We start from the raw sequence: 27,747 nt of genomic DNA, 5'->3' as shown, positions 1-27,747 counted from the left end.
ATAACCTGCTGTAAGCTACATCACCATGCCGCATTGGAATGGGGCCAGAGCATACTACAGCATCGGACATCGCCTTCACTAATTTAAACACCTCTACAAAGTCACTCTTAGTAACCTCAGACTGACGAAGGCATATATCATTAGCTCCTGCATGGATAACTATCTTTGAGAACCTGTGCTTGCCTAGGACCCTAAGATTGCCTGCTATGTCCGGCGCCCTGGCTCCTGGTATACACCTGACTAAAGCTGCTGGTGCCCCTAAAGGCTGAGCTAATTTCACGTGCCGTATGATAGAGTCCCCATAACCAGAGCTCTTTCAGGTTTCTCAGTGGGTGCGTCACTAAGGAGAGCAAACCTGTTCGACACGTGACGCGGAGAGGAGTGGTGCTTCCGTGGGCGAGCCTCAGTGGTAGCTTTGGCTCTACACTTATGCCGCCGAGCCATCACCCATTTGCTCCGCTGTAAGGGCTCTAATGCCGGAGTTGGGGGATTACTAACTCCACCTAAGGCGTCCAGACTTTCCTCTACAGAAACTACACTGTTCTCACGCTCACTGACCTTCTCTAAAGCCTGGACACACGCTTCTAGCACTGTAATCTTCTCCGTCAGAGAGCTAACTAATCTGCACTTATCACAAATAAAGCTATCGCTAGCGACGGAGGAAGAATGACCAAACATCCTGCACTCAGCACACTGAACAGGCTGAAGGTGTGCCATGATGAAAAGATTCACATACATACCTTAATCGAAGATCTGTTGATATTAAAGCAGATCCGATGTAGATGGCCTCCGCTTGTGGTCTTTACGCAGGAGGAGAGAAAAAAAAAGCTTCTGGTCTTGGTGTTCTTCCGAAAACAGGGAGAAAAAAAACGAAAAAGGAAAACGACAGTACAATAAAAATGAAGAGGATACTGGAAAATTATTTCAGCCAGTCTCTTGTTTTATTTCTTTACTGGCTAGCACTGGCCACTAGGCGGTGTGTATGACTGGTAATTACCAACATTGACCACTAGGCGGTGTGTATGACTGGTAATTACCAACACTGACCACTAGGCGGTGTGTATGACTGGTGGTACACGTACACACCACAAAAAAAATCGACTTTTCTTAGGTATGGTGCGCCGCTGGAGCTCCACTATTATTGTGTGTGTCTGTTTGTCAGAGGGAGAGAGAGCTCATAGATGTTGCGTGTGCATGTGTGTGTATGCATAAATATGCATATGACTGTGTGTGTGTATGCGTGTGCATGGAATTGTGTATATCATCAGACTCATGATATCCAATATTTTGTAAAGTTTCAGATCAATCCATCAATGAATTGAACATTTTTCCCCATTTCCTGCTTGGCCAGATGGTGGCGCTGTGCTAGGCATCTGAATTACACATGTGAATATCATCACAATCATAATACACAATATTTTGTAAAGTGTCCGATCAATCAGTTAAGGCATTGCCAATTTCTGGCACATTTCCTGCTTGGCCAGGTGGTGGCGCTATAACAGGCAGGCCCATTGGGCATCAGGTTATCATAATATCTGTTGAAGTAAGAAGTGTCCGACCATACAGTCAATGCACTGTGGCTTTCTGACACATTTCCTGTTTATGTGGCAAGATATTAAAATCATAAGGCCATTTCAACATATTACAAGATATCAAAAATCCCTTCGCAATTTAATATCAGCGACATCTTGGCATCACGTATAACAAATTTCACATGAATCTCATGAACCGTCTAGGAGGAGCATGTTAAAATTCATGATGTGTCAAAACACACATATTCAAAACCCTATTCTTTCCTTGGCCAGTTGGTGGCGCTATACCAGACAGGCCCATTACGGCTAAAGAGAATCAGAATCATATTACAAGATATCAAGTTCAACATTCAGCAATATCTTGGCATATGTTATAATATTTCAACATATTACAACATATCAAAAATCCCTTAGCAATTCAACTTCAGCAATATCTTGGCATCATGTCTGCCAAGTTTGACATGAATTTGATGAACCGTCTAGGAGGAGTACATTAAAAATGACCATGTGCAATTTCACTCCAAATGGCCTTATGACATCATTCCAAAGTTCTACCCATTCATTTCAATGGGAAATGGAAAAAGGGGTGCTATGAAGTCCCTGGGCCATGCCCGGGGCCAAAAGTCTGTGGCTGAGTAGCGATGACAATGACTGATGTGTGTATCAAATTTCATGAGTTTTCGTGCATGGGAAATGCCTCAAATAAGGCCAAACACGGCAGAATAATAATCCTTCGAAAACAATAGGGTCTTCGCACCGAACGGTGCTCGGGCCCTAATAATAATAACAATTAGAGGTACTGTGCCAAGGGCACAGTGGTATCCCATTTCCACACCTGAGGCCTTGGGACAAAGGTCAAGGTCACAGAACTGAGAGAAATGAGGCCAACTGTCTGGAATCTGATGACAAAGGGGAAAAGGATATAATACTTTGGTTAATAATATTAACTGGGTTCCTATATTTCACCAACTTCTTGATGCAGGCCAGTGAAAAACGTGCAGATCATTGATCTGACCTGTCAAGGTCACTCCAGGGCAAAACCAGTGTTCCCAAACGAAAACCCATATATGACTTCCTATTCCTATTCAATAGTAACTATGGCCTTATCTTAGTCTGTTTTTGAGATTATAGGCCATTGAAAATGTGTGACCTAATATTGATCTAGCTCAAAGGTTGATGGGTCAAAACTATACATACTCAAAATGTTTTTCTATGGCAAAGGAGCAAGACTAGCTCAAAGACCATGAAAAATTGACAAAACTGACTTTTAGCTATAGAGGTCACCTAACTGACAAGTTCAAGGTCACGTAACTGTGAAAATAGGTCAAATTGCTTAATCGATGCAAACTATTTTGAAGCCCCCCACATAAGTTCTCTGTACCCCCATTTGGTGAAAAATCATGAAAAATGAGAGAGGAGTAGCGATTTAACACATAAGTGACCTTTAACCTAATTCTGGCAAAGGGTCAAGGTCGGAGGTCAAATGAGTGCAAAATAGTACTAAGGTATAAGGGCCATGGAAGATGGCATGAAAATTTTGTCTAGCTTGTCCTGGTAGTGTAGCAGGCAGTCCCATTCATAACCATTTCTGAAAATTTTGTGATGTCATAAAATTACCCTTGTCTAATTACTACTATTACGTGTACACTTAACCTAAGCAATTTCAAGAGAAGTCAAATTCTACACATCAGCGATGAAAGTAAGCCTGCATGTATGGTGAACTGTCAAGATACAGAAGAAAAAAAAAAAAAAGACGCACACACCTGGAGCCTGTTATTGCAGCCTCTTCTTCGCTTATTTTGGAGTCTTCATCACTAATGACAGTTTAATGATGTGTTGCAATATTAAAAAACACTTGCTCATTAGTATGATGAAGTAAGATTTTACGTAATAGTTCACTTTTTTAGACACAAAATTAATGTTTATTTCACACATTTAATTGCTCACTGCACAGCGAAATGAGTTTCTGTAGTGATACATCACTTGTAGGAATGAGGAGTTGCAGAATTTTCAAAATCACATTTCCCCAGTTCTAAAACAAATCAATTAAAATTGAAAAGGGTTACAAATGGACAGAGCTTACCAAAATTAATACTAGAATGAGCATCACATTAAAAAACACTCTTTACCATTAAACAGATTGGATTAAAGCATCAGAAACTGTACATTAAAAATGTATAGAGCGAATACATGATTAGTACCAGGGGCTCAGAGACTAAACAGGAATAATAAAAACAAACCAATGAAAAATCCAGTTTGGTCTGAAAAGGTACCAGTTGCTAAAACACTGCTAGACCATCTGTGCCAACTGGTAAGTGTTTGTAGAATGGAAATCATGTTGAACTTTATGCTACTGATCCTACTTTGTAGACAACTTTTCCCCCACATGGCCATTTTCTACCAAATTTGGTCTGAGCTGATTCCCAGCCACTAGGTGACGCACTAACACATGCTTTCTTCAAAATCTCCAAGCATCCTTCCCACAGGGCAGCACGGTGGTGTAGTGGTTAGCACTGTCACCTCACAGCAAGAAGGTTCCGGGTTCGAACCCAGCGGCCGGCGAGGGCCTTCCTGTGTGGAGTTTGCATGTTCTCCCCATGTCTGTGTGGGTTTCCCCCACAATCCAAAGACATGCAGTTAGGTTGACGTGGGGTGGCCTTGGGCTGAGGTGCCCTTGAGCAAGGTACCTGACCGCTCCCCGGGTGCTCTGGTGTGACTGCCCACTGCTCTGAGTGTGTGCGTGTGTTCACTGCTTCAGATGGGTTAAATGCAGAGGATGAATTTCACTGTGCATGTGACGAATAAAGGTTTTTTTCTTCTCACAGCAGCATAACACTTGGAGGAAAGCACTATCTGCCCTCTTCTGTATACATGACTTCACAGACGCACATGACTGCTTCGTATTATTGTGATCAACACCTGGGTAGCACAGGCAATTTTGCTCTCTTGGACACCCGGCCACAAACGGTTACAGCATCATCTGGTTTCAAACTCACAAATTCCCGATGAGTACTTTTCTGCTGTGCCACTCGAGCAACCTAAAACATTTATCGATCAATTAAGTGATACAATAAGGACGCTGAAATATGACTAACCAGTTGGTAAAGATGGTCTACCAGTTTGTCCAGCTCAGGCTGCATTTTGGCAGACAGGTGCTAGTCAGTTTTGGATTAAAAATCAAACAGCAGCAATCATCATCGATTTCTAGACATCATAAATAATCTGTATTTTGGAAAACAACAAAAATTGATAAAATAAATGTTTTTGTCTTTCACTGACTATGGTTTGGGCAGGGGATAGGGGGTGAACTTTTTTGTTTTGTACCAAAACATCCATCACATAACTTTACAGATAAGAGGGTCCCAGTCCATCATCATTACAGTCTAATGCACTTTAATAACGCCAGATACATCTTCACATCCATACAGCATTGTATGTATATATAGATTCCTTAAACATCAAAATATATAAATATTATATACAAAATGTACAGAAGAGGAAAAAAAACCCCACCACAAACCTGTACCAAATGCACTTATGGAGACCATTCTCTCAATGGTGCAAGAGCTCAAGCCATTTAAAAAAAAAAAAAACTAAAAAGCATCTACGTTTTTGTATTTTAGCGAGTGCTTAACGAGTCCGTCTCTTGATTAGGAGATCGTGGGTTTTATTTGTGGTCAGGTCATACCAAAGAGCATCATAAAATGGTACCTACACTGCAAAAAATGATATCTTAGTAAGTGAAAATATCTTGAATAGTTGAAATGATCTAGCATTTCCTATTAGAAGAATATAAGACACCAATTCTGAGATCATTAAACCTAGTTCTAGATTGCAACCAATTTATTCCAAGATGTCTTGTCAAGTAAAATTATCTGTCCATGCAGCAAGATAATTTCACTAGTATTAAGTAATTTGGGGCGGCACGGTGGTGTAGTGGTTAGCGCTGTCGCCTCACAGCAAGAAGGTCCGGGTTTGAGCCCCGTGGCCGGCGAGGGCCTTTCTGTGTGGAGTTTGCATGTTCTCCCCGTGTCCGCGTGGGTTTCCTCCGGGTGCTCCGGTTTCCCCCACAGTCCAAAGACATGCAGGTTAGGTTAACTGGTGACTCTAAATTGACCGTAGGTGTGAATGTGAGTGTGAATGGTTGTCTGTGTCTATGTGTCAGCCCTGTGATGACCTGGCGACTTGTCCAGGGTGTACCCCGCCTTTCGCCCGTAGTCAGCTGGGATAGGCTCCAGCTTGCCTGCGACTCTGTAGAAGGATAAAGCGGCTACAGATAATGAGATGAGATTAAGTAATTTGCTCCTCAAATTCAGTTTTCAATTTTTTGCAGTGTACTGCCATTTGGCGAGCCACAGCAATACAGATGCGAGTAGTGAGTCGAACTCTTGCGGTTACCAGAGGACTAGCCCTCCCACTGTAACCCTAGCGAAATAAAAGGCGAGAGGCTGAGGGCTGTAGAAATGGGAATCGGCACCACACCCACGCGCCTCAAAGAGCTGGTTCATACTGGGACAGGAGACTGCCTGGAAAGACCAGATCCTGGCATGGAAGGGACTTTGATTTGACTTTATGCACACAAAACAAAACAAAACAAAAAAAGCACTCCAAGAGCAGAATGTTGTGATAACAGTAATCCAGATTAACTTTAAATAAATTAAATGTTAAACAAAATTAATAAATAAAGTTAAGCAATTTTGACAGAAGGTAGCCCTTTCCTTCGGCACTGCCTGCAAAACCACACCCACAACACACTTCTGCACTCTATCCTGGTGGAAGATTGGGATTTTTAAAAATTACCCGCTTCATCTTCTTGATTGGTTGGAAGTTAATAGTTCATGGCACACTTCCCATTTCACCATTCTGCTTGGGTACATCAAACACTTCAAGCTGTGAGTAGTAGACACCTCAGTGACAGCTGTTGAAATGTGAAGAGAATGACAGAAAATATTGAACACTCTTAAGACATCAAACATTGATCAGCTGCCCTGGGATAAGTGCAACATCACCGTTTGCTCGTATTCACTCAGCAAAAACTTTGATAAAATGTTCAATGTGAATAAAACAGTTTACATTGATTTGATGGTTGTGATGCAGATACCGAAGTGTCTACTCTTTTGTTTTGCTAATCAGCTGGTTAGCTGATGTTAATAAGTGCTAACTTATTTTAGGACGGTGTATAACTGAGCTCTTTTTTTTTTAAAGCTTATGATTGAAGAAATGCTGTTACAGGTTTGTACAAAGCAGCACTACTGATATACCCAAGTTATAAAGAGTAACGCATGGTCACATCTTAAGGCATGGGAATGACAATCGAGTCATGACCACTAGCAAGTCCAATACCTTCAGATGATCCAAATGGTTCCACCAAGCATCAAAATGTCAACAAACTTTAAACCATGAAAGCAAGAGATACAGAGAATCATCATGACAAAGTGCAAATGTTCTTGACCCACTGAATGTGTTTGCAAATGAAAAGGAAAAAAAAAAACCTACTATTTGTTCACAGTTATAAAATATACATACTTCAAAATATTCTGAGGTAAAACTAGAGAATTGCTCAAACGGAAAACGACGTGCCGCTGGTCTTGTTCAGAAATACTGATTAGTCGCACACACATACTAAAGACTAAAGCACTGCTTTTCTTCAGGAAAAATCTGATGTCCACTGGAATATTCCTAATACAGTACTGTTCATACACACTGCTTCGCCATTTCATCAGAACGAAGAAGTTATGAACTGTGTCCTTATCTGAATGCAAGTGACTTTTCCTTCTGTTCCCATAACACCCTGGATGTATTGTACTCAGGGATACTTCTCCCACCCAGTCCACTGAATTCAAATGCCTCATCTCATCCTTCTCCCTTCACCCCCCTCCCCTCTCTCGGCCTGTCCTTCATTCACTCAGGCCCAACGGCCGCTGGACACAAAGCTGCGGCTGAAGGAGAAGCTGACGTCTGAGCTCTTGTGTTTGCCCCACGCGCCAAATGGCACCACGATAATCGTGCTGTTGTCCTCTGCACCGTACTGCAAGACCTGAGAGAGAGACAGCCATGTTGATACAACATTAAGTATCGGTTTCCAGTTGCACTTGTGTAAGAAAGCTGTGTGTCCAAAACAAACATTATAAAAGCTTTAGTGTCTTGATCATCTTTAAAAAATAAATAAAATTTATATTTTTACATACATACATAGATCATTTTCACTGGATATGAAAAATCGCGCGCTCTGATAGCCTAGTAGTAGAGTAGCCAATCAGCTCATATATCGTGAATAGAGAAAAACAAAATGGCGGAGTGTCTTACTGAACCAACCGAGGACGAAATAAAAATTCTACTCTGAAACAAAACCAAAAAAAAAAAAAAAAAAGCAACAAAAGTATGGAATTTAAAAAAAAAGGGGGGGTATTCAATGATAAGAACATCCTTTTTTTTCTTTACTTTTCAAGAATTATTATTATAGCATTTTTCACAAATTGCTACTGTCAAATTGCACCGGTTTGTTTACATTCTAAGCGGAAATTATTTTGTTGAAATGTTTTGTATAAAGTTTTTATTTATCTCGTCTCATCTTCATCCGCTTATCCGGGGCCGGGTTGCGGAGGCAGCAGTCTGAGCATGGAAGCCCAAACTTCCCTTTCCCCAGACACCTCGGCCAACTCCTCGGGAAGAACACCGAGGCGTTCCCAGGCCAGCCGAGAGACATAGTCCCTCCAGCGTGTCCCGGGTCTTCCCTGGGGCCTCCTCCCGGGGAGGAACATGCCTGGAACACCTCCCCAGGGAGGCGTCCAGGAGGCATCCGAAAGAGATGCCCGAGCCACCTCAGCAGATTCCTCTCAATGTGGAGGAGCAGCAGCTCTACTCCGAGCTCCTCCCGAGTGACTGTGCTTCTCACCCTGTCTCTAAGGGAGCACCCAGCCACCCTGCGAAGGAAACTCATTTCGGCCGCTTGTAAGGCCAGACCAAGAGCAGTTCACCAAAACCCTTATGGATAATAATCGATCAAGTTTTTATTTATCGAATTTGCAAAAAAAATGAAAAATGTTCCGTTTCTCAAAATCTAGTGAATGTGCATAAAACAAAAACAGTTGTTCCACTCAATCTCGTCGTACATGGCTTATAGCCAACTCAGTACAATGTGCCTTGTCAGCTATCAGCTCATGTACGACTCAATTTCGTGGAATAACTGTTTAACGCTAATATGGACACGAGTGTTTTTACTGGGAAATACACCACTCGTATTTTTTTTTTATACGAGCTCCATCCAGGACATAAATATCTAGGTCATGCTTGAGGAAATCGATGAATTGTTTTGATAAATTTGGGTACTTTTTGCTTGTGAATGTGTTCTTTTTATTATATAGACATCACACGATGGCTTGAAGATATGAAGTTTATCTTCTCATGCTGAAAAACTCGCATTTTTCATATAAAATACATCACAGATCTGAGTGACACATTTAAATACTACTGGCTGGCACTGAGTGGTAAATCAGATATATTCCATTCAGCTAGCACAATACTGAAAGAGTCGAAGATGAGTAGCTGAATGGAATATATCTGATATACCATGAAAAAAGCCATCATCATCCATACACATTCTTGTTCAACACATCGCTCGCTTTCAAAATCTTCCATATTTTGCAAAGCAAACCTGGCGGCCACATTTGTTTACAAATTGTCAGTCACTCGTTAGCGCAGAAGTTTTACGTCTCTGATGTGTGACATCATGTTGTCTTGACAACCATGCAATATTGTAAACCATATTCAATGCTCATTCTCCACTGGGTAGAGTGACGTAATACATGTAGGATAAGCGATATGCTAATATTGCATGCTATCAAACCAAATGAATGAAACCCACTAGAATGGAATAGAACGTTTTTATTCCATGGGGGGGAAAAAAAAAAAAAAAGTGGCCTATATGTATAATATTTCCCGATATTTCACTTCGATGACGCCACTCCCAGGTGTTTTCCCACTGACTAGACACACATTAAAAATAGTGAACCGGTTCAAAATTAATATTCTTTTGATTAACTTGCATATTTTTTGTGGATATATCCATATTATATAAAGAACATTACAAGGTGCCGCGAAGATATGAAGTATATTTTTCAACATGAGAAGATAAAAATCAACCACTTGAAGATAAACTTCATGTCTTCGCCTCACAGTGTAACATCCTCTAGACATGAACAGATATTGTTGTGAACACCGATTCCCCTCTCTGACCTCATACCCATACCTGTTCAGAGAGACGCTGTGCTGCCTCTTTGGGGTCATTGCACTGGTTAATGACATTACAGATCTCCTGGCTGTTCATGATGAAGTTGATGCCGTCTGTGGTGAGCGCGAGGAAGGCGTCGTGTACATGATGTAACTGCACAGAGCATTGCAGTTAAACACAAACTTCAGCGAATACATTTTATCATTAAACCACTTTTTGCAGTCCAGCCACCCAAATCAACCGCTCACCGAAATCCGCTTGGTCTCTGGTTCGGCGATGACGCCTGTGCTTTTCAGGTCAAAGTCTCCAATGCTCCGAGTCATGGCCAGTCGTCCGTTTACGTGAGGCTGGCCCAGACTGTTCCATGTCACAAAACCACCACTCTTACGGATCCTACCATATTTTAAAAAAAAAAAAAAAATTCACAAAAAGTTGTTTGCACTGAAAGGCGTCTTCATCCGAATTAAATATGTCCAAATGTTGGTCTTTTACAATACACATCAAGACAAGTACTAAAACATTTAAACAGACCATTATTGTATTGTCAAGTACACAAAAATATACACAGAGTAATCAGCTATAATAGGAGAATAGAACAGGAGAAATTTGTTTTATATTAGGTTAAACTGAATGGGACTGTACGCCTGTGTGTCACTGTTTAACGTTGGGCTATTTACAGGGTTTACAGGTCTTAGGCTGATGATACACGGGGCAACTTTTTGGGCAATGTTGCTGGGCAATTGCGCTCTGACACTTTCCCATTGAGACTGGACAACAATTTCTATTTGAACGATTCTGATAGTTTTGGGCAACCTTTTAAAATCATCCAATCGGAGTGCTAGCAGCGAATCACATGACCACCTGAGAGCTTCTGAAATTTTTCATCAAAGATGGTGGCGTCTCCGGCAGTGGAGCGAAGAAAAAGAAAGACACAGCTTATAGCTTATATCACTAAGTTATGTGTAAACCCAAAAAAGTGGTGAATTTACCTCATCAAATGCTTCAAAAACCAACAGACATCTATTTTTATGTGCTCAGGTTGTAATTAAGACACTGATTTTTCAGTTAAGTGTAAACTGCCGGTAGCAAACCACCACTCCATAGTTTAGCTAACTAACTGTGGTTTTTGCTAACATAGTTAGCTAAAAGTTATTGCTAGCTATATAGGAGAATGTTAACTCTCTTGGATCAAGTTAAAAGTGATGGGCAGCTCATGATTTTTTTTTGGCGAGTTGTAATAGAGACTGTAACTTATCGTCTGGTCTAATTCACATACAGAGCACGACTACTTGTGAAACCTGAGAGCAAAACAGTACAAACTTTGGGATCTAAAATCAGAAAGAAAGCCTTTCAGGAGCTCCATCAGCCTCTTTTCCTCCTCAGCATCATCTCTTGGTCCATGTCCTTTTTTGCTGACATGAGAATTAAATGTTTTTGTGATGTGTCAGTTATTAGTTATAGCATATGTAATTGAGGCTAGTAGCATTTTTAAAGAGATTAAGTATTTATTTTGACTTATAAATGCTAAAATAAATGGCAAATTATCTTTTGATCAGAGTATCTATTCAGTTTTGTTCGGGAACTGACACTTAAGGCAAAAAGTGACGGCTGCAAACGTTTTGGCGTCCATCTTTGCAGTGTCTGTCTCCCTGGCAATAGATTTGCTCTTATCTGATTGGTTGTTGCCAACTGTCTGTTGCCCTAATTAGTTGCCGTGTCTCACCTGGTTGCCCATTGCCGGCAACACTGCCCAAAAAGTTGCCCTGTGTATCATCACCTTTAGAGACAAGTGGGAAACCGCAGATTCTTTTAGAAGAGTGCAGCATTGAATATACTATTAAAACTAAAATAAAAATTGCCTTTGTAATGGAATTAAGATGTGGTGACCCCGGTGGTCATCCCTCACCTCTCTTTCTCATCCTTCCTCTCAGGTGTGTGGTCCACAGTGAGTTTAAGTGCTTTGCCCTTCCGGCAGAGCATGGCGCGACTGTCGCCCACGCTGGCCACCACCAGTTCGATGCCGTCTCTCAGCAGCGCCACCGTTGCCGTGGTGCCTGCGGTTAGCACCGAGGCTGTAAAGCACCAGAGAGAGAGCCCAAGAGTTAAACCTGAGAAGGTGGGATACACAATACTGCTACACTGAACATGGCATGATGTAAAAATCATGCACTCACTCACTGGAGTGTTACTGCAGTGAAACCGCGCGCACGCACGCACACATACTGCACTGTCATATTTACACACACTGCTGTATTCACACAGGTCTCTCTTTCTCACACACACACACACACACACACACACACACACACACACACACACACCTTTGATGAACTCCATAGAATAATACAGAGAGAGGAAGCGTTCAGGGATACTTCCAAAAGAGAGATGGGGGGGGATTTAAACATGCAGAATGAAGCAGTATTTTGGGCAGGGGAAAAGGATATGAGAGAAAGAAAAGAACACTAATGCAAGTACAGCATGCCAAACTGCAGAGGAACGAGGGTCCATTACGGAGAATGACTCTTATTTGATCAAAATGTGCAGCTAACACGATGAGTAATAATAAGTGAGTAATGTAAAATAAGCAGAAATTATGTAAGGTGAGATATTAGCTATCGGTCTCACAGGCTAATGCACTTTCAAGGACAATGTTTGTTTTAATAGAAAAGTTTTCATTTTCTGAGGTTTCAACCGGAAAATGGCTATGCTTGTTTTTAGGCACCTGTTAGCAATCGGTGTGGCTTAAAACACCTGAAGTCAGGGGGTGTCCACATACTTTTGGCTATATAGTGCATGCATGTATGCAGATATATACATACAGTCCCCTCTGAAAGTACTGGAACAGCAAAGCCAATTATTTTGTTTTTGCGATACACTGAAAATATCAAAAGACAAAAATATGAGAAAATAGATCAGGATTTCAGCGTTCATTTCCTGATATTTTCCATCTAGATGGGTTAAACAACTTTGAACATGGCACCTTTGGTAGCAGACCACTCAGTCCGTGGGTGAGCAAAAGTACTGGAACATCCTTAAAAGTAAAGGACACTTACAATGACCCATACACACGCTTAATAAAACCATTGGGGGGGTTTCCAGCCTGATGAGCATCAACAACATTTTTTCTGAGGCCCTCAGAAATCTCCTTTGTTCGTGCCATGATACACTTCCACAAACATGTTGTGAAGATCAGACTTTGATAGATCCCTGTTCTTTAAATAAAACAGGGTGCCCACTCACACCTGATTGTCATCCTATTGATTGAAAACACCTGACTAATTTCACCCTCAAATTAACTGCTAATCCTAGAGGTTCACATACTTTTGCCACTCTCAGATATGTAATACTGGATCATTTTCCTCAATAAATAAATGACCAAGTATAATATTTTTGTCTCGTTTGTTTAACTGGGTTCTCTTTATCTACTTTTAGGACTTGTGTGAAAATCTGATGTTTTAGGTCATATTTATGCAGAAATATAGAAAATTCTAAAGGGTTCACAAACTTTCAAGCATCACTATTTCTCTTACCTTCAGTAACAGTAAATGAAAAATGGGGTGGATTCAAACAAAAGGTGCCAAGTTGTTGAACACATCTAGATGTAAAGATCAGGAAATGAAAGCTAAAACTCTGCTCTACTGGCTCATACTCATCTTTTAATCTCAAGCCTAACAAGGACATCTCGGGCATGCTTCATAAGCTTTTTGAACTGTAACTTCAGCAATCGCATGAAACCAAGATGATCTCAAGAAAATCTGACAGAAAATGCTGATCTTTATTTGGGGTTAATGAGGAACACTTCATTGATGGCAGCTGTATGATAATTATTTCTGATTTTGAATGCGATTGGTTAACTCTGAGCACAGATCCCATTATAAAAGAGTGTGAAACTTATGAAACCTGGTTATTGTATTTTCCCCCTGAACTGTTTGTGTGCATCTTCATGTGTGTGTTTTGTTTGTTCCCATTTCAAAATAAAGGTGGGAAAAAAAAAAAGTCTGACATGATTTCTCTTTGTTTTTGTTTTTTTTACATCACAAAAACCTACAATTCTAAGAGGGGTATGTAGAGTCATATCTACTGTACAGCCTCAACATATCTAAATTTAAAAAAAAAAAAAAAACAACAACAAAAAACCCTAACAACTCAGTGCAGATCCTTACTTTAATATTCACAGTGTGACAAAGACAACAAATCCTGAATACAACTTTGGTCAACATTTTAGTCTTTTTTTTTTTCCTCTTTCAATAATGTGTAGATAAACAGGAAGTAGCTAGAGTGACTTGGAAAAAGAGAGAGATTCAGAAAGAAAGGGAGAGAAAGTTGAGGAACCTTCCAGAAGCCCACGCAAGGACCCGCTGGACCAATCTAGCTCCTCGCCTTCCAAAAAGGTAGCGCAGAGCTGCAGCTCTTATGGGTTCTTAGCTGGGTCCGCAGCTGTCATAACACGCACACACACAAAAAGGGCAAGGTTGTACATTGCAGGCACCAAGGCCATGACTGGGCCACACAGTACAAGAGAGTGACATGGTGAGGGTTCATTATACCTAATGTTTGAAGTTGCAGGGCTTGGGTAGATCTGTTCTGTAGCTTTTCAAAACTAACTGGCTAAAGTAAGGCTCCAAGGTAGAATGAGTTGGTTTTTTTTTTAAACATTAACCACACTATTCTAAACATAGCTTTCACAGCATTAGTGAGAAAGTATAACTGTGTTAGCCCAAAAAATAAAACCAGAAGCTTGTCCTGTACATCACTGAGCAGTCTTTTTTCTTTTCATTTTCAGGATATACTAATTCAACTACTGTTTAATTATAAAACTAATTCATTATTAAATCCTTCTGGTGGGAATTACCCCAACTGAGACTGGTTGAAAAATGGCCACTGAAGAAATCCAAGTTGAATATATGACAGTGTTCAAGTGTTATGTTTTATACCACAGCGCTGTTAAATTCTCAAGTCAGAAAGTTGATTAACAGTGTATAGCAGCCAGTGCTGCTGTAAACATTTAATTAACTTTTCTAGAAGGAGTCTCCAGTGTTCGGGTTAGAGGGAAAGCTGTTCCCTTAAGTTTTTTTTAAGCTGTCAGGTACAGGAGAGTCCGCTAACATTTTCCGGTTATTAACTTCGACTGGGGGGGACCCATTAGGCCCTGGTCACACTCCAGCTTGCGATGGATTTGTGAATACTTGGCAATGAAAAATCGGTAGCATCGCAACCAACTGTGCAACGCACGGCGGATGTTCACCAAGCTTCGCAAGTTTTTTTTTTTTTGGTCTCCACCTCGTAAGTGGCCAAAAACATCATGAAAAATTTCAAAGCATGCATCGAAATGTGGTGAGGTTCTTGTCGGCAAACTAAGTGGCAAATACTCACTGAAGCTTGGGGAACCTTCATCATGCATTGCCATCAAAATGCCTCATTTTCATTGATAACCCATCACAAAGCATCATGAGCTGTAGTTTGACTGTAGCTTGAAGATGGTCAGTGAAAGATTGTTTACAGCTGCCATAGCACAAGTGATAACGTGTACGTGTTTTGCAAACATTTCACATAAAATGGAACTATAAACCAATTAAAAAAATATATTATATATATATATATATATATATATATATATATATATATATATATATATATATATATATATATATAGGACATTTTTTTGATGGAAAACATGTATTCTATTCCCTTCTAGCTGATTTCATTCACCTGGTTTGATAGCATGCAATATTGTTAGCATATCACTTATCCTACATCTATTGCATTGTCTCACTCTACCCAATGGAGAATGAGCACTGAATACGGTTTACGAGATCACGTGGTTGTCAAGACAACACGTCACACGTCGGAGACGTAAAACTTCCGTGCTAGCGAGCGATTGGGACAATTTGCAAACAAACATGGCCGACAGGTTTGCTTCATTAAATACTGAAGATTGAGAGAATTTTGAAAGAGAAAGACGTGTTGAACACACGAAAGGAATGTGTGTATGTACAATAATAATATTGGCTGGCTTTTTTTCATGGTACATCAGATACATTCTATTCAGCTACTTGTCTTTGACTTGTTCAATATCATGCTAGCTGAATGGAATACATTCGATATACCACTCAACACCAGCCGATATTTTTATATGATATAAGTTATACATTACACACAAATGTGCCCTTCTTTAATGAATACATAAATGATAGCAATTCGCTGTGGTATAAGAGAAAACACTTCAAAACAAAACATGCTGTTATAGGACAATATTAAATTTGAGGTGGCATTATTATCCTGTAACAGCATGCCCTACTTAAAATATAATTTTTTTTTTAAATATGCAAATCTGGTGTCCAAGTCTAGGTGGCTTTTTTGTTTTCTAATGACAATTTTGTGAATATGCCAGATTAAACCCAATATAAACCATACTTTTATTGTTGTTTTTATGAGCGTAGTATATAAATAGAAATTAGATGCACTCATGAATACCAGAACCAAAAGAGGCAACATTTGAGTTGCATAGTCTGTCTTCATATGATTCATCATATGATTATTAGGCTCACAAAATCTCTGGACATCATGTCAGAGGACTCTACAGCCAGGTTCTTAAATATTTGGATACTGCCAAAGTTGCTATTTCAGCTCTCCAACACAGTATACAGGAGTTTAAATTCAATAATTAATATTGTTTGATTAAAGATTTTTCATATTTAATTTGAGGGTATCTGTATCCAAACTCGGTGAACGGTGCAGGAATTTCAGCACTTTTTATATGTCGGAGGACAACATTTTTATGGGACCAAAAGTCATTGGATAAAACAATAACCATAAATTAAACGATCATTTTTACCACTTCATTGCAAATCCTTTGCAGTCAATAGCTACAACCTGTCGATATCACCAGACGCTGAATTTCTTCCCTGGTGATGTTCAGCCAAGTCTTTACTGTTTGTTTTTGGGGCATTTTGCCATCAGCAAGCGTATCTTGGCAGAACTGAAGTCTTGGTCACTCCAGGACACTTTACTTCTTTGCATTAAACATGTCTTGGGTTTCTTCTGGAATATGCTTCAGGTCATTCCCCCTGGCTTACTTCACTGGTATTGACAGCTCTTAACAGATTGCAAATGCCACACTTGAAATCAACTCGAGACCTTTGGCCATAGAACAGTTGAACAACCAACTGTCCAATCAATAGTCCTTAAAAAGATGGGTATCACACATTTAAATAAATAAATAAATGAATGAATGAAGTTCCAATTCCTAACGTTCACCCGATTTGGATGTTAATACCTCCAACTTAAAGCTGAAACTCTGCACTCTGAGCTCATGTTCATGAATTAATTTTAACGCCTATATATTCTGGTAGACAGCTAAAGTAAAAATAACTTTGCCAACATTCAAATATTTATGAACCTGACTGTAAATACAGAAAATAAACCACTACGGCACAATGAGGTGCATCTTTATAGCATAGTATGAAGCTGAAGTCCTAAACTGATTAACTCAACTAAAGTAGCCAGACTAATCCCTCAACCTGACAACAAGGGTCACTGAAATCCCATTCGAGCAGATTAAATGGCAGTGAGGCTACCTACCATCTGCACTGAAGTGATGATGCTCTGCTAATGCTTTGTCCACGTTGAGAAATGCATTTGTCAGGACGACCTCTAGGTTGTCCTCTTTTGCCACGAGCTCTCTGTAAAGAAGTGAATTAAAACACAATGCAAGGAGTCTATAACATGCATCATTCAGACATCAAAAGAACCCAGCCGACATTTTTATCTAAAAATACAAAACTCGGACAAGGTCTGTTTCCATAAATACTACTGATATTGCCAAGTATTACAATAAATACAAGATATATTGGGGTTTTAATAATATTTATTTATTACATGTCATGAGTGTTTTACTGGGAAATACACCACTGGTATTTTTCATACAAACTACATCCGGGACATTGAGTAACATTTTTCAATATCCTCACTCATGAGGAAATTGATGAATTGTTTTGATACAATTTGGGTACTTTTTATTTGTGAATGTGTCTATACAATAAAAATCACACGGCTTGAAGATATGAAGTTTATCTTATCTTCTCACGTTGAAAAACTCACATTTTTCATACAAAATACATCGCGGATCTAAATGCCTTATTTAAATAATAATGGCTGACGTTGAGTGGTCGATCAGATATTCCATTCAGCTAGCATGATACTGAACAAGTCGAAGATGAGTGGAATATCGTGCTAGCTGAAGAGAATATTTGATATACCACAAAAAAAAGCCAGCCATTATTTATTATTATTACTACTACTACTACCACCACCACCACCTCGCCTGGGATCGAGTCCACCAGGGTGCGAGGTATAGTTTTCGGTGGGGCTGTTTGCTTGTTTGTTTCTTTGCTATTGTTTTTTTTTTGTTAATGATATTACAGGAAAATGGCTGGACCAATCTTCATGAAACTTTCAGGATAGATGGGCATTGGTCTCAAATAGAACCTCTAACATTTTGGGGGCCATCTAATCAAGGTTTTTGTGGCTACTGCTTCATATAGGAGGTGGTAACCACGATGTCATCGAGCTGTAAGAGTAACAATCGTGCAGTACGGTGCAAGAGCAGTACAGTGTGTTCTGACTGGCTGAGAGCAGCAGAGAATCAGAACCATGTTTATTGGCCAAGTATATTCACACACAGTCAAAATCAAGGTCACCAAAAAGGTCAAAATCATTTTTTCACAATATCTCCCTTCATATTCATCATAAGTGCTACCAGGTGAGGTTCGTTTTGCCTGGCAACACAATAATAATAATAATAATAATAATAATAATAATAATAATTATTATTATTATTATTATAAAAAAAAAAAAAAAAAAACACTTTTCCAGTTTTTCGATGTCCGTTGGTATGTTTTTCTCTTATCAACAGAGGGGAACCATCAGGGCCTTCTAGGCCTTTAGAGAAGGCCCAAACACATCAGCATTTCAAACGTTCTATTTCTTTCTTTCATTCATTAATTGCTTTCATTCTTTCATTATAATTATTCTCTTCTAATTCGACCTCATTTTCTATCAAATCTGCTTAAGAAATGAAAGGGTTACTGTCCTGAAAACATTAAAATAGTTATCCAGTGAGATTTTTTGTTTGTTTGTTGTCTCTAGGCTGAGAAGAGTTTAGAGCTGGCTCACTCATTGGTTAGGACTTCACTGTTGGGATAGAAGGCCATGGCAGTGTATGTTTATGTAGGAGGTGACAGATTAATTAACCAAAAGAGTGGTGGGTTTCCCAAAAGCCTCTTAATGCTAAGAGCATCTTAACTAGGAGAGTGCGTGTTCATTGTGCTGCTCACTCTACCATTTAACGATGATCTTTGTGCTATGATGCTTTTGGGAAACTCGGCACAGATTTATAATGGGAGGGACCAAAAATTTAAATCGCCCTCAGCCTTCTTGAAGGCCAACGTGAGCTTAACCGCAAATTGAAACTCACTTAAAACACCTACATTTTCTAACATTTAGTTTTTAACAAGTCGATATTGTTTTTAGTTATTTTAGTATATTCATGCAGCCTGTGCACTAAAAATGATTACATGTTTTCCCCCCATGGGAAAGTCTTCAGGATAGAATACTTTCCGGTTTCCCAGTAAATCACTGACAAACTGTTTGGGTATAATACGAGTAAAGCACCTTACACGAAAAATTGACATGTCAGTGGAAAAACTTACTTAATATGCTGCTCCATGTACTTATGGCAAAAGTCAGCAGCTTGAGCGCCGCTGTGGCCATCAAACACAGCGAAGTAAAGGATGTCATCGGTCATCTGCGATACCTGATAACGGTCTTCGTTCTCTTTGCGCTGGCCAATCTGTGAGACGCAGCCCACATTGGACAGACTGACTTTGGGGATGGGTTTGCCGTAGCGGATACTGGACGGTAGCAGGATGGGCTCGTCGATGCGACTGTCCCAGATGCCGAATGAATCCCAGGTGGTGGGGCGTCCACTGCTGTCCGGGTCAAAGCGCGAGTTGCTGCCGCGGGTGGCTGATGGACTGTGCAGCGCTCGCATCAGCTGGTCCTGAAGAAAGGGGGCTCTGTTTTGAACCACCCTGCGACACATGTGCAACCCACCACGCAAGGCCAGCTGCACGAGAACCGCCACAGACATTGTTCAGGACAAGATTGTGAAATACCAAAAACGGCCCAGAGACGCTCCTTTAAATAAAACTCAAACCGGACTAATCCAGATGCAGCAACAGCAGTAAATAGAGCACAGTCTCTTGAAATAATCCAGGAGTTTCCTGAAAAACAGAAAAAGAGCTACAGTTTATAAACAAATGAACTGAGAGAGTCTCACAGGCCTGAAAGCGACATTTGATGACTGGAGATAAAAAAGCGCAGTTGATAGTAGCACTTCTACAGGGATAGCACTAGGGTTTTTCATTCTGGGTCCAGGGACCCGCATGACTGGCAAAATTGGGCCCCTGGCATTTTTTGTGGGTCCCAAATATTTTATATAAAAACAGTCAGAGAAATATATAACTGTTGCAGTGTGTGGCCACGAGCTTGCCTTTTTTCCCCACTGACAATTCATTGAGTTAAAAGGTTTTCTGGTCATTCTTTGCAAGTGTTTAACCTGGAATAGAACATAGAGAACTTTCACTGACGTCACAGATTTTTGTTTATCACGCAGCATCCACCTCATTGCCGGTTAAACAAAGAAACAGCCGAGAAAGTTAATAATGAAAATCGAGACGACTGCAGTCAGTACAATCTCTCGGAATTGATAAAAATTATTTTATACCAGCAGATTGCGTTACATCCAAAAGCTGAAACATGCAGGCATCACAGATCCATATAATTTACCCACAAAGGTATTTATTTATTCTGCACACTGCCCTCTCTCTCTCCCGCTCACTGCTTCAGATGGATTAAATGCAGAGAAGGTACATGTGACAAAAATAAATGCTGCATTTCTTAATTTACAAATTCGGATGCATTTATTCCACTTGAAAAGCGTACAGCAGACCAGCTACCGGATTTGAGACACTACAACATCCTGAACTATTTAGTATTTGGGACTTCTAAATACACTGGAGATGCTAAAGGTAGACAAAAGTACAGATGCCTACTGATATTTCGAGGCAGGTTTCATGCCAGAATTTTATGGGAAATTCCTGATAAAGAAAAATACCTTATTATGATGACAAAGGTAAGCGCAAATGTGGACTTCTAATTGTAATAAACAAGCCAGGGCTTAGAGATAGCATATTTTATGGTGTTTAGTCTAGTCTACATTATCAGTACATAAACATGCTGCTAGTCAAGCCAAGCATCAGGTCTAATAAAATATAAAATCACATCCAAAGCCCACATCCAGATAGGGGTCTGTCTCAGAAACCGGGTACTGTGGGGGTACCCCACTAAATATACTCACAGTCAATAAACTATACGGTTTTGAATGGTGATGTTGGTTTTAATTTGAAATAAAATTATGAAATAATACAGATAAGACTAAATCTTTGATGTGAATATTCAGAATTTGGCAAAAATTTTGCAAATTTGTGGAAAAATGGCAGCTTGATCTGGGACATGATAAATGGTTGACTGCATCGCGTTCCCTTAAAAAGGTTGTAGTCCACTGAAAAGTCTACAGTTATCACTAATTGTATTTTAAGTTGTAACTTTATAAACCTAAGGATTGGTGCACTCACAGAATAATCATAACCGTAATAAAACATCATGCAAAATATTTGATCGCCGTTGTAACTCCATTTTCCGCATATCCAAAACCAATACGATCGTGTGTTTTGATCTAAATGGAAAGCCTCAGGGTCAAGGTCACTACCTCACCAAAAGTAGGAACTTAAAATCACTACGCCATATAAAAATTGTTATAAATCTGCGATTTTGTTTTTTAAAACGAAAGCTGAAAGTTAGGTATAGAATATGTTTCTTACAGAATGTGTTACAATGGTAGCTGGTCTTGTATGAATTTCTGAGCTATAAAATGAGTTGTGGTTCATTTTTTAACCGTAGCGTGTTATTTGTGTGCGGGGAAGGACACACATTAACAATTTGCATTTGTAGAATGGAATTTTCCACTCCAACAGTTAGAAGTTGATCGTGCTTCCATTTGCGGCCTCTCTGTTACATGAGTAATCTATTTGGATGTTATCACTGAAAAGGTGAGTTTTGACAGTTTTATTTTGTTTTAGTCTTGCAGTATAAGGCAACAGAATGTTTCTTTTTCATCTTACTTTCATATTTCGTAGTGTTTGTGTATTTTTGCCCAATATTTTGCAACCATGGTCAACTTAGATTGAACTTTTGATAGAATCTACGGCCAGTCATTTTGCCCCGCCCTCCGTCCGGTGTGGTAGTGATGTCCCGTTGCTCGAGTGCTGCAGCAGAGACCCGCGCGATCTTCAGCCGGTGCAGTTGCTGTTCTTTTACCAGCGCCGTTATTCTCATCTTTCCGGTGTGTTCTTGATTTTTCCATTGTGTCCTATTTCGCCATATCAAATACCCAAAATCTAACATCATATTATCCATATTTAAGTGAATAATCAATTCAGTCATCATAACTTGGCATTTTTAACCCAAGCAATCAAAAGAGGAAATGTATTCAATATTTTCACTCATCTGTGAAGGAGGGGCTTTAATTCTTCATGATGTAGTTATTTTATATGGAAATCAATTTTACAAAAGCATTTGAATTGTAATAAAAAAAAATTTCCACAGTGGAGGCCAGATAAAGAAAGATACTATCTTTATTCTTATTAAACATGACAAAAGAAACACTGAGTGTTAGGTAAATGCAAAAAAAAATAGTAAAATTAGAAAATTTATTTTTTGACCATAATGTCCCAAATGAGAGAGCAGTTTCTGAGACGGACCCATATACATTTTAAAGTGCATATTCTGGACCAATTTTTTTTTTTATATGAAAGTATGTCCCTTTACACGCTCATCCAGAAGGGTAATTTTGCACAAGGCCATCTGTCTACAGCAGAAAAAAATAAAATGCGTCTGGAGCCAGATTCGTGACGTTACCTGCGGAAGCGCCAGCAGGCTGTGCGAGCTTGCACAGTTTCAGTGCACAGCCTGTGTAGACCAAGCGCTCCCATTTGTCTCTCATTGTCCGACCTTTTGGAAAACGATGAGTACTAATCCCATCAAGATTGGTGTTGCTACACCCTCCTACGATACACCCGTTAACCATTTTAATAATTACATGATAACATTGAAGAAATTTGCAGAAAACCACCAGGTCGTTTTCTCATAAACAAACCAGCGCTGACGTAGGATTCAGAGGGAAGTGTCCCGCACATGACGTCATGAAAATCAATGTTTCCCGGGAAATCCAAATGGCAAGTTTTTTCAGAGGCGGACCGATTCGCCTCAAATGGCTTGATTTCAACTGAATTTTTCTGGTATTGCGCAAGGTAAAAAAAATTGCACAAAATGCAAAATGAGACAGATATTTGACCCAAGTTTAATATAAAATAGGAGAATTACATTGATCTTGCTCCTGAATTTACCCATGATATGCACTTTAATGCTGCACAGAGCTTTCACACTAATCTGATATAAAATGTTCTCCAAACACACGGGAATGCTTTCCTTCCGGTTTAACTGCAGCTCATCATTTTTCTCGTCTTTCTGTGTTCTCTGGGAAGCGGTGAAAAGTTAAACCAGGCTTATCTCCACATCTGTTATTACATCCAAAAGCACTACAGGTCTCTGGTATTGTTCTTTTAGATGTACCTTCTACAAGTTTATCTGTAGAGGTTTACTGAATTGGGCTTACAATCACTCACGTACACTTGTACCGGTCGCTGTCAAACACAAAGCTCACCAGGCAACATGGCTGCGTAAACAAATCTGCAGTTACGATGACATCATGTGAATGTGACCACGATGCTATGACCTTTTCGTTCTGTTCACTTCTGCTTTGTTTAACAAACAAGATAATCTAACAGATTTGCTAAGGCAATTGAAAAAATTCTTCAAGTAGGAGCCCTGCATCCCAGGACACATTAAAATTATAAACATGCATTTTTTGGTACTTTTGTGCGTAAAAATGCACGATTTCTGCATTAACACGATCCCTGTTCTAGACCTAGAACTGTCATTTCAAAGTACAGAAGTACTGTGATGCCGGCTGCTTTTGTTCGTTTTCCCATAAAACGTCCCTGAGGAGTTCTGGGACGGCATATACAGCTTCTAGAAAGGAAAAAAGGAAAACGACTATGCAAAAACCCTCGGCGTACAAGGACTAAAAGGCAGAAACCACATGGATAATGTTTACATGAAAATTCAATATGAAAAGCCTGGCATTTTGGCACATGCTGACTCGGTATGTTATTACAAAGTCCAAAAGCTGGTGAATGGTGGGCTATGTTCTTATGTTTTCAAAAAAAGGGGGAATAAGATGTGTGACTGCGGTCCATTCTGACCATTATCTTGACCATAATACCAGTAATAAATAATATATATATTTAGTCACTGCCTAAAAGTGGAGCTCCTGATGTGTATGAGTAAAAAAAATTTGCAAGGGCACAAAATCAACCTGAAAAGAACATTATAGCATTTGAACCATCAAATTGTGTAGTGTCATGTATTTCACATCAATAAACTGCTGCATTGTCTTGTGATGGTGTTTTCAATAAAACTCTTCCTGTACTTACATGATAGAAACTGTCAACTGTCCAACAAGCTAGCAGACTAATAAAACTGTTTTAACTAGTTTTATATGAAACTCATGAATATTTTCTGTAAAACATGTTAGTAAATAATCCTACATTTATTATTTATTATTAAAAAATAAAATAAGCACTGGATTTAAAAAAAAAAAAAAAACATCTCTCTTATGTAAATAAAGATACAAATTTTGTTGTCTGGTGGTCAAGTGTTTACACTACCGTTCAAAAGTTTGGGGTCACTTTGAAATTTCCTTATTTTTGAAAGAAAAGCACTGTTCTTTTCAATGAAGATCACTTTAAACTAATCAGAAATGCACTCTATACTAGGGGTCGACCGATAATCGGCCTGGCCGATATATCGGTCGATATTCTGCATTTTTAGGGTTATCAGTATCGGCCATAATTTCCACCGATATGCTGATAACATGCCTTTTTGCAGCCATTTCGTTCCTAACGCGACTGTCACTGCACGTCTTTTCCTGCACTCGCCTCTCTGAGTTCAAGAACACGGTCCCGCCCACCACAACATCTGATTTGTTTGGCACAAGAGATATAGCCAGTCGACACGTGTAGCTAAACGCTGTGAACTGTTTCAAGGCGGCCGTACGGGCACTCGGGCAGAAGCGGCACAAGGGATACAGCCAATCAACACGCGTAGCTAAACGCTGTGAACTGTTTCAAGGCGGCCGTATGGGCACTTGGGCAGAAGCAGATCCCACTTCAAGGTAAGGACACGCTGCTTTTGCCGCAATAAGTCACAAACACACAAGTTGCAAAAGCACAACATCATTATATGTTTACATTCTTCATCTACTACTCGTTAAAATTGTCCATTTGCATCTGTGTAGCCAGGCAAACTTAGCTTACGGAAGGAAGCACTTGAATTAGCCTACAACCAACTAGTCTTGCTGAAACTACATGTAATGCTACAATATAACCCTCCTAAATTGGGAATATTAGGCTTGGGCATTAAAAGCATTAGAATGTAGATGGTTACTTGTTAAGTTGTTACATAATAGGGAGTGATCGCCTACTTTATGTTTGATTTTACTTTTTAAAAAATGCTGCAGGCAGCTCCCTACACTTGAATTGTTATTTAAAAACTACTTGAAGTTGGTAAGTCTTACTTAGTTCTTAGTGTAAAAGAATCCAGAGTGTATTTTCATTTATTTTCCACTGAAAAGGGTGAGCTGTAATATAGTAGGGAGTGATTTATTTTTTTGGGGGGAATATTTTATTATTTTATTTCTCATTTTATTCTAACTAATGTTTGACTTTATTGTACAAATGCTGCTGGCATCTCCCTGCACAAAATTTCATGTTCAATTTTACAATTAAACATACATTTCATGGATATGAAGGTCTGTGTCAGTGTGTGCTATGTTTAATTTCATGTGAATTATAATGTTTACATTTATCGGTTGCACATATCGGTTATCGGCATCCCAATTCCATAATAATCGGTATCGGTCCTGAAAAAAAAAAAAAAAAAACATATCGGTCGATCCCTACTCTATACATTGCTAATGTGGTAAATGACTATTCTAGCAAATTCTACTAAATGTCTGGTTTTTGGTACAATATCTCCATAGGTGTATAGAGGCCCATTTCCAGCAACTCTCACTCCAGTGTTCTAATGGTACAATGTGTTTGCTCATTGCCTCAGAAGGCTAATGGATGATTAGAAAACCCTTGTACAATCATGTTAGCACAGCTGAAAACAGTTTAGCTCTTTAGAGAAGCTATAAAACTGACCTTCCTTTGAGCAGATTGAGTTTCTGGAGCATCATATTTGTGGGGTCGATTAAATGCTCAAAATGGCCAGAAAAATATCTTGACTATATTTTCTATTCATTTTACAACTTCATCTCATCTCATTATCTCTAGCTGCTTTATCCTGTTCTACAGGGTCGCAGGCAAGCTGGAGCCCATCCCAGCTGACTACGGGTGAAAGGTGGGGTACACCCTGGACAAGTCGCCAGGTCATCACAGGGCTGACACATATGCCGTTTTTCCACTACCAACGCGGCTGAGTTGGGCTGAGCCGTGCCGTGCCGAGTTGGGCTGAGTCGAGCTGAGTGGGGCTGTTGGAGTTGCATTTCGACTACAACCGCGCTGAACCGTGCTGGCTGGAAGTGGGTGGACACATTGGGTGGAGTTAGCGAAAGTGGGTGGACGTCACGTGATGTCATTAGTCGGCGCAAACAGTGACATCAGTGACCTTTTAAGCGGTAGTCTCACGACCCGGATAGTAAACAATAAACATGGAGGACATGGAGTCGTTAGTGTTGCTGGTCTTGGTGCTGTGGCTTGTTGTCACCGACAACACCAACAGATACTGGCAAGAGCGTATAGATGAGGCGAGGCGCATAAGGCTTCAGAAATTCTCGTAATTCTTCTTCTTCCGGGTTTACGGTGTTTACAGATCCCAGTGTGCTCGTGGGGCGTGTGTGGGCGTGTGAGGACACTCCTCCTCACCAATCAGTGCACAGGGGAGTGTCTCCTCACGCCCCTAGCCCCACTCGGCTCGGTTTGGCTTGCTTCAGCCCCACTCCAAAACCGTGCGAGTTTTGGGTGCTAAGCAGGGCTGAAGCGAGCTGAGTCGTGCTGCTCTGAGGTAGTCGAAACGCGAGCCGTGTCGGGCTGAAGTGAGCTGAAAAAGGGTAGTGGAAAAGGGCCAATAGACACAGACAACCATTCACACCTACGGTCAATTTAGAGTCACCAGTTAACCTAACCTGCATGTCTTTGGACTGTGGGGGAAACCGGAGCACCCGGAGGAAACCCACGCGGACACGGGGAGAACATGCAAACTCCGCGCAGAAAGGCCCTCGCCGGCCACGGGGCTTGAACCCAGACCTTCTTGCTGTGAGGCGACAGCGCTAACCACTACACCACCGTGCCGCCCTCATTTTACAACTTATGGTGGTAAATAAAAGTGTGACTTTTCATGGAAAACACAAAATTGTCTGGGTGACCCCAAACTTTTGAACGGTAGTGTATGAGATACGCTGCCTTGCACTTATGATCGGGTTCCCTGTGGTGGTACACGAACGTCGTTCGCAAAAGCTATCAAAACGCAGGCCAATGCATTTCTCTTAAGTATGGGGCTCTGCACGTGCGGGCAGCTCCGCTATAATGGAGTCAATTAACTTAATATTTGATACCATGATATTTTGACATTTGGATTTTCCAACTAATGTATGACAACTGCGAAAATTAAGAAGCATTTATCCAATTTGCTCATGTAACCCTTTCCTATGCTCCTGTTCTCCTCTCCAAGCTAAGAGCAGCT

The 27,747-nt window shown here is 40.1% G+C and overlaps 1 protein-coding gene across 2 annotated transcripts in view; it reads right to left on the bottom strand.

The window, feature by feature from the left end:
- Positions 1 to 5,688: 5,688 nt before the first annotated feature.
- Positions 5,689 to 27,747, bottom strand: part of ppm1kb (protein phosphatase, Mg2+/Mn2+ dependent 1Kb) — a 39,085-nt gene continuing 17,026 nt past the window's right edge. For both annotated transcript variants that reach the window (XM_060926452.1, XM_060926454.1), the window contains exons 2-7: positions 19,473 to 20,045; positions 17,344 to 17,444; positions 11,669 to 11,834; positions 10,011 to 10,155; positions 9,781 to 9,915; positions 5,689 to 7,569 (exon numbers count right to left, since the gene is read on the bottom strand). In XM_060926452.1, the coding sequence (XP_060782435.1) occupies positions 7,438 to 7,569; positions 9,781 to 9,915; positions 10,011 to 10,155; positions 11,669 to 11,834; positions 17,344 to 17,444; positions 19,473 to 19,912 (1,119 nt within the window). In that variant the 5' untranslated portion in view covers positions 19,913 to 20,045 and the 3' untranslated portion in view covers positions 5,689 to 7,437. The remainder of the gene's footprint in view (positions 7,570 to 9,780; positions 9,916 to 10,010; positions 10,156 to 11,668; positions 11,835 to 17,343; positions 17,445 to 19,472; positions 20,046 to 27,747) is intronic.

This window comes from Neoarius graeffei, chromosome 7 (assembly GCF_027579695.1).
Source record: "Neoarius graeffei isolate fNeoGra1 chromosome 7, fNeoGra1.pri, whole genome shotgun sequence".
Lineage (NCBI taxonomy): Eukaryota > Metazoa > Chordata > Actinopteri > Siluriformes > Ariidae > Neoarius > Neoarius graeffei.
The sequence above is the reverse complement of the archived record's forward strand: the minus strand, read 5'-3'. Positions and strand labels throughout refer to the sequence as shown.